General features: G+C 46.8%; 1 protein-coding gene across 3 annotated transcripts in view; it reads left to right on the top strand.

Moving 5' to 3' along the window:
* Positions 1-13,746, top strand: part of LOC146854936 (uncharacterized) — a 253,605-nt gene that overhangs the window by 74,748 nt on the left and 165,111 nt on the right. For all 3 annotated transcript variants that reach the window (XM_085652353.1, XM_085652354.1, XM_085652352.1), the window contains exons 4-5: positions 3,332-3,426; positions 12,159-12,269. In XM_085652353.1, the coding sequence (XP_085508479.1) occupies positions 3,332-3,426; positions 12,159-12,269 (206 nt within the window). The remainder of the gene's footprint in view (positions 1-3,331; positions 3,427-12,158; positions 12,270-13,746) is intronic.

The raw sequence follows: 13,746 nt of genomic DNA, 5'->3' as shown, positions 1-13,746 counted from the left end.
TTGAAAGAATCTCTGCATTCGTGTTAGGGCCCACGACACCCTTGATGTGCTTGTACATGGCTTTCGGCTCTGCATAGCAGTAACCAGGGAAAGGGTGCGGTTCTCAGCCATGCCCTCCACCCGGAGCCCATGCTGCATACCCGTGAGGTCTGGGCCAGGGTGTGACCTCTCTGCAAACCCTTCACCTCTCAGCTCCTTTTCCCCAAGAAATCAATGTTCACTGTCTTTGCCACGTGCAGTTGGTCCTGGCCACTGACTTTGGTGTTCCGTGGCTTCTGAAGAGCCATGTGGTAAGTCATCAGACTGTTGAATGTCAGGCTGTTACCAGTGGCAGAGGGAGCACTATATAAATGCCTACAACAGTTTAGATCACAGATTACTTGCACACTTAGAAAACTGGAAGGAGACGTGAGTAACACCAATTAACCAGCAAGGAGGCAGTACTTAACCCTTCTTAATAGAAGCAAAGCTTACATAAAGAGCTTAAAGATTAAAAGAGTCCAAGTACAGTTGAAGAAAACCAACAGGAGATCAAAAATAGCACTTTTACTGTTTAAAGTGCATCCACATATCGCCCCAGCTGATGTACTGGTGTTGATGGTCCTTGCACATGCGCAGAGCACATGCTGGTGATCTGGACCACTACCTCCCAAGATGGCTACAAGGAAAAAGGGAAAATGAACACAAGAGTGTGTAACCATAAACATCTCCCCTCACTACAATCAGGTGCAAACAAAGGCAACGTTTGATCCTGCTAACAAGACGGAGGTCCTAAAAAATGTCACAATTGAGCAATTCCTACGCAGTCTTACACACATAACAGCCCCCCCCCCCACACACACACAGCTAGAAAGTACTCCGCCACTGTTAAAGTAGAACAACTAAAGGTTAGGCAAACGGAAAATAAACAGTGTCGATCTTTTGACAAAAGTGCATTGCTCAATTTTAAATGGCAGTTGAGTAGCTATAAACATATTCGTCAATTACAATTCCTATATTGAATTACAGATTCCTCTAACTCTTCATGCACCTTATTTAAAATTGTTGGAGAGCTTACCAACTCGCTTGTTCTACTAGATCAGTAATTCATATGCAGGAACTATGTAACAAATAGTTTTCTTGTTTTACTAATAAGGTCCAAACAATCTGGAAGTATTAAAAGTGACTCAATCTGACATAAGGCTTCAACAAATCCCAATGGCAGACATGTTCTCAAAAGGAGCCAGCAGCCTTGACTGGGAAGAGAGCCCTAAAGTGGAAGTTATCCCTGCCATGCAGAGGACAACAGAACCCACCTCTTGAAATCTCTTTAGTCTGGACCTGGTGCGAAATAGAGCTTGTAGCCGGCTACAAGCTCTATTTCGCACCGAGGTACCGACGGACAGAGCGGTGCCCCTTTCCTGAGCGGTTGCCAGGTAGAGGTGTGTTATCCTACCCAGTAGTTACGGGTAAATGTTCGTTGAAAACAGTAACATCAAAACGCAAGATTAGCAGTTTTGATATCCTTTTTATGTTATCACATACACATAATTGTTCGCAGCAGTAGCTCTGGTCCTGAAGAAAGCCTTGCCTACTTATAGGTATTATGGCTGAAACATGTCGACCGATTTATTTCACCATCACGGTTTAAATTATTTAATACAAACCGTTGATGCACTGTTTTTTAATCCTGGCCAAGCACGTCTTATATTAAAGTTTTTTTTGACGCTCTTGAGCTAGTTTTAAATTCACTCTCCTCACCTATTTGATTTTTTTGCGCTGCGCCCTCACTCACACTAATAGCTCTTCTTTTGTGGATTTATATTGTCCACTTCAATTTAAAACATCCCTGAGCTCTTCCCTCTCAGCGAGGGGGTTGTAGCCCCCAGGGGAACTAGGTTTTTCCTCTGGGAGGAGAATCCCAAATGATGAAGCATGTCACCTTTTGGTGAGTGAGGGATTTTGTCCTTTATAGGGAAATGCCCACAGTTAGTTCGTTTGGGCGTAGTCTTTGGTTTTGTCTCCACTTATACATATATACTCTTTCATTGTTCTAAACTGCTTGTAGTGGTCTTTTTCACACTCTCCTCAACACTGTTGTAGACCCCAGAATGTTCTATTGTTGTGTACATTGTGATTGGGGAATGAATCCTGAGTGGTCTTACAAATTTTCCCTGGGACCCACCGGCTTTGAACCGTTTTTTGTTATAGTGGAACAAGGTCAAACCCCAGTTCCGTGTTTCAAGAGTCAGTGTCACTTGATTCTCTCAATGGGTCCCATATCTTGTTAAATTTCTGAGGCCCCCCCCAGCCTTTATAAACTGTCTCCTCCGGCTGCATGCACCAGTCATATTAATCGCCAACTTCAGTACCCCAGGATAACTGGGGTGCCCCACAGTCGGACAACGGATATCCTAGACTCCAATCTAGCAACGTTGCACCAGAATAGAGTGTATTTAGGTTTGATATCCCCAAATCCCCAACGTTGCCAGTGCAGGCGTGACGCTTACCTTTTCGCCTGCAGTCGTCACCATCATTTGAAGGGTTGGATTTGCAGGTAGTCTGTCAGTGTATGGATCAGTGTGCCCCTCCTACCACCCCCCCTAAAACATATTTCATCACTGATTTTCCCCATTTTAAACAGCCTAGTCCTGGTGTAGTACAGTTTAGTTGCACCAGCAGGAACCTTGTCCTGATAGCCTCCTCCGGCTGGTATCTGCACGCCTCTCTGCTGGCTGCGTCTTCCTCAACCCCACGCCTGGTTGGCATAGTGCTTTTAACCCTAGCGGGGGGGAGGGGCTTGAAGGTGAACAGTGAGAGCTCTATATATTTGTGAGATGGCCTGGTTTTTAAGCCAGAGGAGTTTGTACCTCTTGTTGGTGAGCCTTATATTTCGTGAGAGCATGCCCCACCTGCAGATATTAAATCCTTTGACCGGCTGCTAATTCATAATGATTTTGGTGTGTGTGCCCCTCCAAGCAATTGTTGTGAATTGTGGAGACTTTCTCAAAAAATTAAAAACTTATCTTCAGTCTAACTATAAAGACAACTGTGATCTGTCTGTTAAAATCAGTTCCGAACAGTCTGTTAGACATTGCTATTATTTTGCCCCCTTTTTTCCTCTCTCTAGCGTAGCGCTAAGATGCCTCTGTGATGCATGTTTGTGCTTAATAAATATTTATTCCTTCATTCAAGGTAGTAAGTTTGGGTAAATGTAATTGCAATTAATATACAAGGCCTTTGCATGCCAGGGCATTTCCTCTGCTATAGTTCATTGATAGAAGAAAGGATTCTGGAGAAAGCAACCAAACATGTATGCAGACTGTTAACATTATTGTCTCATATGTCATAGGTGTGGTAAAGAAAGTGGAAGAATATTATCGATCCTACGTGACTGCGCCTGGAGCCATTGCAACTGTTTATTATGTCCCAGCTCAGCATGGATTTGTAAGTATTAGAAATCAACTAGGTAGGCATTTTTACATGATAATTCGGACCCCAAAGGTGTGTTCCTTGAAACTATCTCCAAACACTGTATTGCACTGTATTTATACATCGCTTACTACCCCTGACGAGGCTTCGAAGCACTTTTTAAGCGAGTAGCACGCTGCTCTGGAACCTATAAAGGATTAGTGGTGAATTAGTATATGGAGTGCACGTCACCGACTTCTGTGCGTTCTGGTTCTCCTTGTTTTATCATCATGCTGTGAATAATAACTCCAGATTTGTACAGCAAGATTTATCACCCCTGAGGGCCTCCAGGCCCGGGGGGCCGTGGGGTAGATTAAGGGAGCTTTTGCCCAGAGTCACACGATGCTGAGCTGAGATGCGTCAGGGATCGAACCGTGGATGTGTCGGGGTGCCTTTTACAGGGAATGGGAATAACCGGGGGCATCATTAACGCCCCTCTTTAGCAGCCTGAGCAGAGGCGGTGGATGAGGGCGTGGTGACTGTCACTGGGAGGTTCTGTGAAGCATGAAACATTGAAGCTGTTTATCACTACTTCGACTGTGATCGGAGGCAAGGATGGAGGAAGAAAGAGTGGAGGAATGCAGAGATGGAGAGAAAGACAAAGAGAGGATTGATGCACAGATAGATGGGTAGAGAAGAGATAAAGGGATGGATGGAGAGAAGGATGGATGATCGAGAACAAAGATGGAGGGATGTATGGGTTGATGGATGGGTTGATGGATGGAAAAAGTACAGAAAGGTTGAGAAAAGGGAAGGAACGAAAGATGGAAAAAGAAAGTAGGATGGAGAGGACAAAACTGAAAGAAAGATGGAGAGAAGGAAGGAAATTGCAGGCAGAGCCATCTCACGAACGACTGCTGGCTGCACTTGCCTCACTTCCTCGCTCAGAACTACTTGGGACATGTTGGGGGATATTATTTTTCAGGTTACACCCTTGAGAATAACTTCAAATGCTGTCGATCTACGAAACTGTTTCTAAGCTCCTAGAGTCTGCGTAGAATTCTTTTTTTGGCACGACTCTATCTCGCACACAATTCCCAGGAATTAAAAGGTGTGGCTCTCTCTGCACACAATTCCCAGGAAATTACGTACTTGTATGGCCCAGTACTGTACATTACCTTAGTCAAGTGTTGCTGGAACGTTTGCCACGTAGTCCATCAGAATGAATGCCTTCGAATGGGGGACAGCAATTTACTCCTATAAAGATGTTTTGTCTTTCTAAGACTATGTACTCCAACAGATTCCGAAATATTTACGGTCAATATACATTATGAATGATGATCTAGCTCGAACAATGATACTTTGAATTAAAGTTCACAAATACCCACCATATTAAAGTCCTCATAATGTGGAATAAACTTGAATACTTACATTATGTTGATGGCTACCATGTTGTAGGGTGTGCCATGCTTTCTGGATGATGACACAGCAGAGGAAGGAAACAAAAAGGGGCATATTCTCAAGGACTTATCGCCGAGTTAGCGGCACTTTATTGCAGCCAGAGTAGCGATAAATGTATCGCCCTATTCACAAGCTGGTGCTATGGATATCACGAGTTTGCCTGCGATAGCAGCTGCACAAAACATCGCCACGGACGACACCGGCAAGTAACGCTAATGATATGCAGAGTAGGGTTTACCGTGCAAAAAGCCGCGACAACACAACTTCGCAATATTCTCAACGACCAGCCAGATCAGCGATAAGATTCCAAAACATGCGATAAGGTGCATTAGCAGCAGGAAATTAACACCTGCTCTTTCCTGGTATTAAGGCGGATGATAACTTGCACCAGAAATGGGAGCCCAGCCCACAGCCACACCAGAAGAACAACAGATGCCATGGAGCCACTGATCATACAGCTCAGACACCCAAGAGGGCCACAACACCCACTGCCACCACCCCAGCCCACCCCCCCGGGCACCTACCCCGGGCACCCTCCCCCTCCCCCCCCCCGGACAAAGATATATTACGTCAACTTTACGAGACTATGAACAAAACAATTCACCTGATATCGCACAATTACAACAATTAACATTCTTGTGTGGTCAGAAAAAGGAGAATCATTCATTTATCTTTGAATTTCTCTAAAAATATTTTATTCAAATTAAACACAAAACAACTATTTGGAAGAGTCATGGCGGGTCTTCTCTGGACAATCTGTAAGTCACAGCCTGCAAGACAAAATTCAAGATAAGAAGGTGTGTCATGCGCTCATCAAAGGACAGAGAGAGAGAGAGAGAAAGAGAGAGAGCAAGAAAGGGAGAGAGCGAGAGAGAGAGAGAGAGTGAAGAGAGGGAGAGAGAGAAAGCGAGAGAAAGAGAGAGACAGTGAAAGGAAGAGAGGGAGAGGGAGAGAATGAGAGAGACAGTGAAAGGAATAGAGGGAGAGAAAGAGAGAGAAAGAGAGGGAGAGAGAGAGATGGTGAAAGGAAGAAAGGGAGAGAAAGATAGAGAAAGAGAGGGAGAGAGAGAGACAGTGAAAGGAAGAGAGGGAGAGAGTGAAATAGAGAGAAAGAGAGGGAGAGAGAGAGACAGTGAAAGGAAGAGAGGGAGAGAGAGTGCCGACACTGCGAACCCAGGCCTCACTGCTCACCTGCTGCCACCGGTGTGTCTCCAACCACGTGCCGGTATACACTGCAGGCCACCTGGTCCCTTATCTGAAACAGAGTCCAGATTTATGAATGGCAGAGTTTATATCATTGCACACGCCATCATCGCTTGCCCGCCCCTGCGCACACAGGCTGCTGCACCCCAGCCCCTCCCGCCGCCCAGCGGTGATTGCCCGCCCCTGCGCACCCAGGCCTCACTGCTCACCTTCCGCCACCGGCGTGTCTCCAAGAGGGCTCACCACATGCCGGTGCAAGCTCCAAGCCCGGGGCCCACGATCTTGGCAGCCTACACATTATGCGGCCCCGCAACGTGGGCCACAAGGTCACACACTTGATTCTGGGTCTTGATTTCACAATGGCAGAGATCATATCAGTGCACACGGCCTCATCGCAGGCTGAACACCCGCCCAGCTCTTTAGGTGCCACTAACTCTGTGAACCGCGAGGCAACGCCACGTGGCAGTAGGCCCGCGCTGCCTGCTGGATCAGGCCTACACTGCGGTCCAGCAGGGCTCATACAAATCCTTACCAGTCCGGACTGCCAGGACGGCGCATCATCGCAGGCTGCACACCCGCTCAGCACTTAAGGTGCCCCTACCTCAGTGCACCGAAAGTCACAGTCCCGTGGCGGTAGGCCCGTGCCAGCCGCAGTGTATCCAGTGCCACCAAGTCTGTGCAACGCAAGTCATGCACCCTCTATGATTGAGTCTCGTGATATGCAAGGCGGATGCAGCCATGTCACCTCCGACAGTGGGGAAGAACTGGGACACATAGCGTCGTCGTCCCCCCCTTTATACGTAAGCTGAGTGGGCTGGGTCGGCGTACGCCAGGCCAGCGTAGAGGTGTGAATAATTATCCCTGGGCTCTGGGCGTGGTTCTTTTCTGAGCTGGACAGGAAACCAACTAATGCGTGTGTCTCTGTCGCAGTGTCGGCGCCACACGGCCCTCAATCGACAATGTTGCAATGTTGCATGCACCCGGAGGGCGGCCACGCACGCAGAGATTGTACAAGGAGTGCAAGACCGCTCGGGCTCTTGGCTCATACATGACAACTGTTGTGTGTGTATATCGCAATTGTTGCACCATAAGCCTAAGGCCTAGCCTCAATTGCAGCGTGAAAGCCACATCACATTTCCAGAATCCAAGCAGTAGTCAGACTAACATTAGGGATGAAAGTACCTTTGTCTCAATACATAAGGTGGAAGGACATCTGCACCTCCAACCTTGGGCTTGCATGCGGCAGGCACCCCCTGAGAGATATACTATAGCAGATGATGATGACTCCCACACTACGCACAGCGCTAATGAAAGACCAATGTATCCACAGCCCACACACAGAAGTCCTTGCTCGAGGTACTCTTGCATGGAATGCCCTTGTCACTTACGTACACAACAACACATACGTGCAAACGTTGCACACACATATGACTCATTGCTCTGAGCTGTGGCATATCATCCACATAACTGCCGCAGGTCAGAAGAGTGCCGGTTCTACGAGAGCCACCAACGCAATGGCAGAACATCCCGGGCACATGCACAACGCCTGTCACGTGGAACTGTACCGTGACCGAATGCTGCCCGTACTGCCACGCACATGCTAATTAAGTCTACGCAACTTCACTAGTGTTCAACTGTGATGAGTGTTGATTAGAATGACAAATCGTGTGCCTCAATGAGCATTGTCCGTACACAGTGAGGGACTGACTGTCGCATTTCGCTTAGGGGTGAGTCCCTATTGCTAGCTCCACCTCTGTGAGCCCTACATTGTGGTTGGGATAGTTGCTGATAGACCTGTGCTCTTACGTGTCTTCAGCAATGTGAGTATGGTGTCCAACTTCTTGCCATGTGGATCAATGTGATCCATCAAAACAGGCTGTGTCCACACAGTTGATTGTGAGTAGGTATGCAAAGAGATGTTCTGTTGTCACATATGATGGTGGATACTACTTTAGGCCTGCCAACAACTTTGACATTTCATACACAGCCCCATTTCTAACACTGCGTGGGGCAAAGTTGTGTAATTGCGCAATTGTTGTTCCAGAGCAATGAGGCCACAGCTAGTGCACACATTCCCAGTCATCTCACTGCCTATGTCTGTCACGGTCATGTGCATTTCTTTCATTTCCCAGGGTGTACCTTTTTGTGCAATCAATGTCCTTACATTCAACCATACTTTCATACTTGATTGATTATGGACATGACACATCTGTGTGAATTTGAATGATTTATTCATATTCGGTGGAGTGTCGGAGCTGGAGCAGTACATGGCCATGCAAACCACACATTACATTGTAGCCCAGTGGAGGGCCAGCCAGAGTCATTTATGGATTGACAAGTACATCAAAAGAGGAAGAGTACAGTCCGCAGTCTGATTGCTGTGTCATTGTTAAGCAAACAAAATATGGCAGTCCATGTCGAGGTCCAAGGTGAGTGCCGCAGAGTGTTTCGGGGGACAGTGGGAGGTGTTGTTACTGGGAATGATGCAGAGGACAGAACCAAGCTGAAACAGGGCATATGGCGGAGAAGATTGCTACTGGCTCCTTCTTAATACACAGGTGGAATCACCTGCATCTTCGTCCTCTATGTCATCTGTCTGACATGTGGGTGCTGATGTTTGGTCTGCAGCACTGTGTGCCACTGACACATCAGGGGCCGGAGATGTGTGTGTGCAAGTACCAGCAGCATTCATCAGCGACTGCCTTAGTGGCAGCAATGTGATGATGAGGATCTGCAGGGCATGAAAGATATCAACAACTTTTTGCTTGTGTGCATCTGTGGCAGCCATTCTTTCCGCATGCATCCGCTCCATGTTCTCCATTATCCTCAGCATCTGTGTCAACTCTTGGATGAGATCGCTGATGCTACTCTGACTAGACAGTTGTTCTCCTCTCAGAGGCATGACTCCAACAGTGTCAGGCATAGATTGTTGGACATCATGGAGCAAACTGTGGGTGTCCGTTAGGGAGTGTAAGTGGTCCCTGATGTGACTTAGACACCCAAGTATGTCATCTTGTTTGGCTGCCTTGTGGTCGATCCCCACCTGCACCTGTTCAGCCACCTCCTTCTGGCAGTCTAACACCTGTCCTTGGGTTGAGATGTGTTCTTCAGTGAGGTGCTGGGAGCCAGCCGTGGTGGCGGGTGCTTACTGCTGTGTGGTCTGTGCAGGGGGTGGGGTCTCCTCGATGCAGCTAGGCTGCCCTGCTCCTGGAGGTGGTTTGCCGTAGCTGTCCATGAGCTGTTGTAGGGCGTCGGTGTCAAAGGTGTGGAGGTCCTCTTCATCCTCACTTATGAGTTGTCTGGTCTGCTCTGCAGGAGGTGTTGATTGTCCCTCTGCAATGTTAAGGGGATGTGCATTTTAACATTGTGTTGACATGTTTATTGACACATTGTTCAAGTTTATATACGGACTGCATGACAATGTACATTGTGACTGTTTGGGAGGAGTTGACTATTTGATGCAGGACAGTGGACATTTGAACTACATCACGGATGTGAGGTTGTAAATGTACATTCTCATCTCACAGTTTCCTGCTATGCCAGATGTGATTGGCCAGTTTCTACGCACAAGCGGAACCAGTTGTGTCCTCTGTTCTGTAGTGTAAGTGGTGCACTTTGTACCACATTGTCGTCAATGTTGATGTGCTGTTATTGCTATGTGTGTGTGCTGCATTGTGGGAGAGTCGCCCCTGCAGCTGTGATTTTGCTGCCCCTTATCCCTTTGAGGTGGTGTGCCTTTGAATTCTGTGCTTCTACAGTGCTGAGATGTTGCAGACTTGGCTAATATTGGCTCTTGTTCGGATTTTGGACTATTGGGCATGGTTTATTTGCAGATGTGTGGTTGACGTCAGGGGTTGTTTCGTCACGTGGATGTGTCAGAGTGTGACCTGCTCCTTTCCGGATGTGTTCCACACTCAGCCACCTCAGTGTCATGGAGTGCACCATGTCATGATAATTAGACTGCAGCCATGCTATTCGTCATGCAGTGTCACTTGCATTGTCAGTGTGGCTCACAGACGCGCAGCTTTGCTGGTTTTGACACGTGTGCATGGGTTGGTTGTGAGATTGGTGCTGTGTGGGGAGGGAGCCCTTTGTGCCCATAGTGGACGTGGGCCTACTTGCTGTTTGTATGTGTGCTGCAGTATGCCAAGGGGATCAGGGACATGATCCAGAGTCATTGTGGATGTGCAGTGTGCTCTACTTAATTGTGCATGTGTGCCATTGTGCCCATCTCCCCCTTCCCCCCAGTCCCTGTTCGGTACTCACCCTGGTGCTGTTGTGTCAGGTCATGTTGAGCAGTGTCCGGACCCCCAACTCCTGCCACCGTCTCCCCACTAATGACTGTGGACACCATTTCCTCCATCTCATCCAGCTCCTGGTGTTCCGCTGGACTGCCACCTCCAGTCTACATTGCTTCCTGATGGTTGTCAGCGAGTTTCTTCTTGGTTTTGCGCTTCGCATCATTCCAGTGCCTCTTGACTTCTTCATTTGTCCTCCTCCTCACTCCGACTGCATCCACCTTGTCCAGGATGGACTGCCATATAGCATTTTTATTTGCCAATGACACGTTGGGGGTGACAAACAGATGTTGGTGGTGTTCTATCACCTCCGTGATGATGATCCTGTTTTCCTGCGGACTGAACCTCGTCTTCCTCGTCTTCTTCTCCTTGCCCTTCCATGACCCCGAGGTCCCAGGCTGGTCCTTCTGGGGGCTTGTGGGGTTCTGGTCTTCCTCTGTACTTGCTCCGGCTTCCTCCATGGTGCTACGCAGTTGAAATTATTTTGTTTGTGTTTTTTGGTGCTTTTATAGTGCATTTTCCCGCATGACGCATGGGAATTGCCGGCCTATTGCTGTTTATCGCTGATTTTTTTTATCGTGGTTGGCCACATCGCAACTTTTTTCGCGTTTCTGTTTTGCGGTATTTTGTCGTCATGGTAATTTTATCGCGGTCATTTGACGCATTAGCCTGAGACTATCGCACGTGTTGAGAATACAACATTAACACAGCGTTATTTTCCCGCGATAGACTGCCATGCACAAAGTTGGGTTAAGCTAATTTAGCAATAATTATCACACGTTCTTGAGAATATCCCCCATAGAGCCTTAAGGTACCAGTACGAGGAAGAAGGGCCGTGTAGTGCTGAAATAGTGATGGCTAGCAGTCTCTATTTGAGCCCCAAAGTTCCCTTTTTACTTAAAGAGATCTTCAGTGGTGTCACAAAATGGAGGAAGTCGTGCAGTTGGGCCTGTAAACATAGGTATATGAGGACCCATCAGGATGTGTAACAAGGATGCAATCTGGGTCCCACTTGCTGCACACTAGAGTACACCTCCTCCCTCTTGTATTTAAAACACAAGCTCTCCATTTCCTCTTCTACACTGGACCTATCTTGACAGTCTGACCTCTAAGTCTGATGCTTTGGACTATTCTTCCGTCCACCCTTCGATAAATACATTATTTCAAAGTAACACCACTTTTTGTTTTCGTCTGCTCAGTGCCGTCCTATGCTCTAACTATGTGGTTCTGTTTTTGCCAATTTATGTTTTTCATGATAATGTGTTTTTTACTATAGCGTTTCCTACCACATTTTTCTATGTTGTTATGCAATACATAACTGGTATAGCTGTTACCCAATGCAAAGGTACTATGTCGCTTTTCGAAGCACGATCGAAGTTAATCCTGTTGGAATTCGAACTTGCGACATGACTCATCTGATAGGTTCACTGCAAAAATGGCAAGAAATAGTATGTGTCTCCTTCATGTCAGTGTCACTAATCTGCGCTGTGTTCCGATCAACCTTTGGTTCATGTAATTAGTGCATGTTGGTTCAGTGGTGCGGATATTAGTCTCATTCCACGTCATGTCGTATATCCTGACCTTCTGATATGGCACTCGCTCTATGTACATGGAGTTGTCCACACTTGGAGTTGTCCACACATGGAGTTGTCCACACATGGAGTTGTCCACACTTGGAGTTGTCCACACTTGGAGTTGTGCACCTCAGAAGAGAGCAGATGTTCATGAGACACTGCTTAATTCACCTTTATCACACATGATACCCTCTTGAATGAATCTCTGATGATTGTCGCTCTTGCTTTGTAGCCTACTGACCGCTATGGAGGTGTGTGCGGCTCTACAAACTCAGACTACATCAACAACTGTAACTACAATGCTGCTTATGAGCTCCTGGACCACATCTACGGTGGGCTACAGGTGAGAAGCAATCTTGGACATTGCTTACTATTCGCTGCCCAGTAAAAGTCTGCATCCGGGAGCAATTGTACATTTTCAAATACATCCCGTTGTGATGAAAGCACTTCATTAAAAGTGACAACATTGCTTTGTGGTTGTGGCTAATATGGCGTGTGATGCTTAAGGAAATCATCTAAAGTTTCTTTTTCAGTTTTACTGCATGAAATGCCACGAATTTCGTGGGGTTAGAATAATCTTGATTAATCCACGTGTCTAAAATGTCAACTTCAAAATCCATACTTTCCTCAATACATTTTTAGCACCACAGAAATTAGCTTATCTTTTAGACATCCTTCCAAATATTTTAATTCTACAGCTAGCTGTCGGAAGTATTTTGACAGAATTCACTTCCCAGCGGGGATCAGCGGCCAATACAGACAATTTCCCCTAGCATCTGAGACAAAAATAGAGGTCTTGTGCGTTCCTCAGATACGTTCGAGTATAAAGTCTCTGCTTGATTCTCATGTAATTCGGGCAGTAGCTGCGGTTACAAAGAGTAGGAGATATGATTGGAATTTAGAAGTTTACTATGAAGTTGTAACATTTATGGGACTAGTTAAATAAATGTAAACCAGGTGACGAAGAAGTTCAGGTTTGCTGATAAATGAGATGGAATAGAGACTCACAATAGAGATAATTTATCACACTTTTTCTTCTGCGTTTATCCAATATTTATTTAACCTCTTTTTGATACTAGTGGCTAATGCAGTGTTTGCCTTATTACTACTACTGCTAATAATAATAACTACATTTATATAGCACCTAATACGCTCAGGCTTTTTAGGCACCATGAAGATAACTCAAGGATTTTTTGAACTTGACTTTTAAACACTTTATCTAAGGGTAAAATGTTTAAAAAGTCTTTTCTAACTTTAACAGTCAGTGATATAGGCATAGTTCTACAGATGTTGGCTCTGCTAGGGTGGTACCTGCAGACATCAAACACACGGTGTAGTGCTTGAGTGAGTGACCCTCTGTCGTCTGCTGTAATTGCCGCCGTTGTATACATGGCCAGCGTCTCCACAACAGCCCCATCTTCACAGCAGCCACTAGAAGGTACTCTTTGCTAGTGTACCCAGGTGCACAAGCACCTCTTTCACCATGCACTTCAGCCACCCGTGCCCCCCCAGCGTAGCCTTCCCATGGGCTCCGCGCCACAGCCGGAGCCCCTCTACTGTCCTGCAGCGGGGGCAAGGGCTTGTCTTTCAGAAGGGTTAGTCGTGGGGCAGCCAGTCTCTTCATGCCAGGATCCTAGCCTGGGAGAGAGGTCTGTTGTAGTGGGCTATTGCAGAGGGAGGTAGGGTGAAAATGGTCAGAACAGGCACTACGTTCCCAGATGATGATTTAGCATTATGTCTCGCAATGCATAACATGTTGACGTCAGGGGATGGGAATGGGTGTTGGGGAGGGGGTCCTGTGGTTGAGTGATTAGTACTGT

This window comes from Triturus cristatus, chromosome 4_1 (genome assembly GCF_964204655.1).
Source record: "Triturus cristatus chromosome 4_1, aTriCri1.1, whole genome shotgun sequence".
Lineage (NCBI taxonomy): Eukaryota > Metazoa > Chordata > Amphibia > Caudata > Salamandridae > Triturus > Triturus cristatus.
The sequence above is the reverse complement of the archived record's forward strand: the minus strand, read 5'-3'. Positions and strand labels throughout refer to the sequence as shown.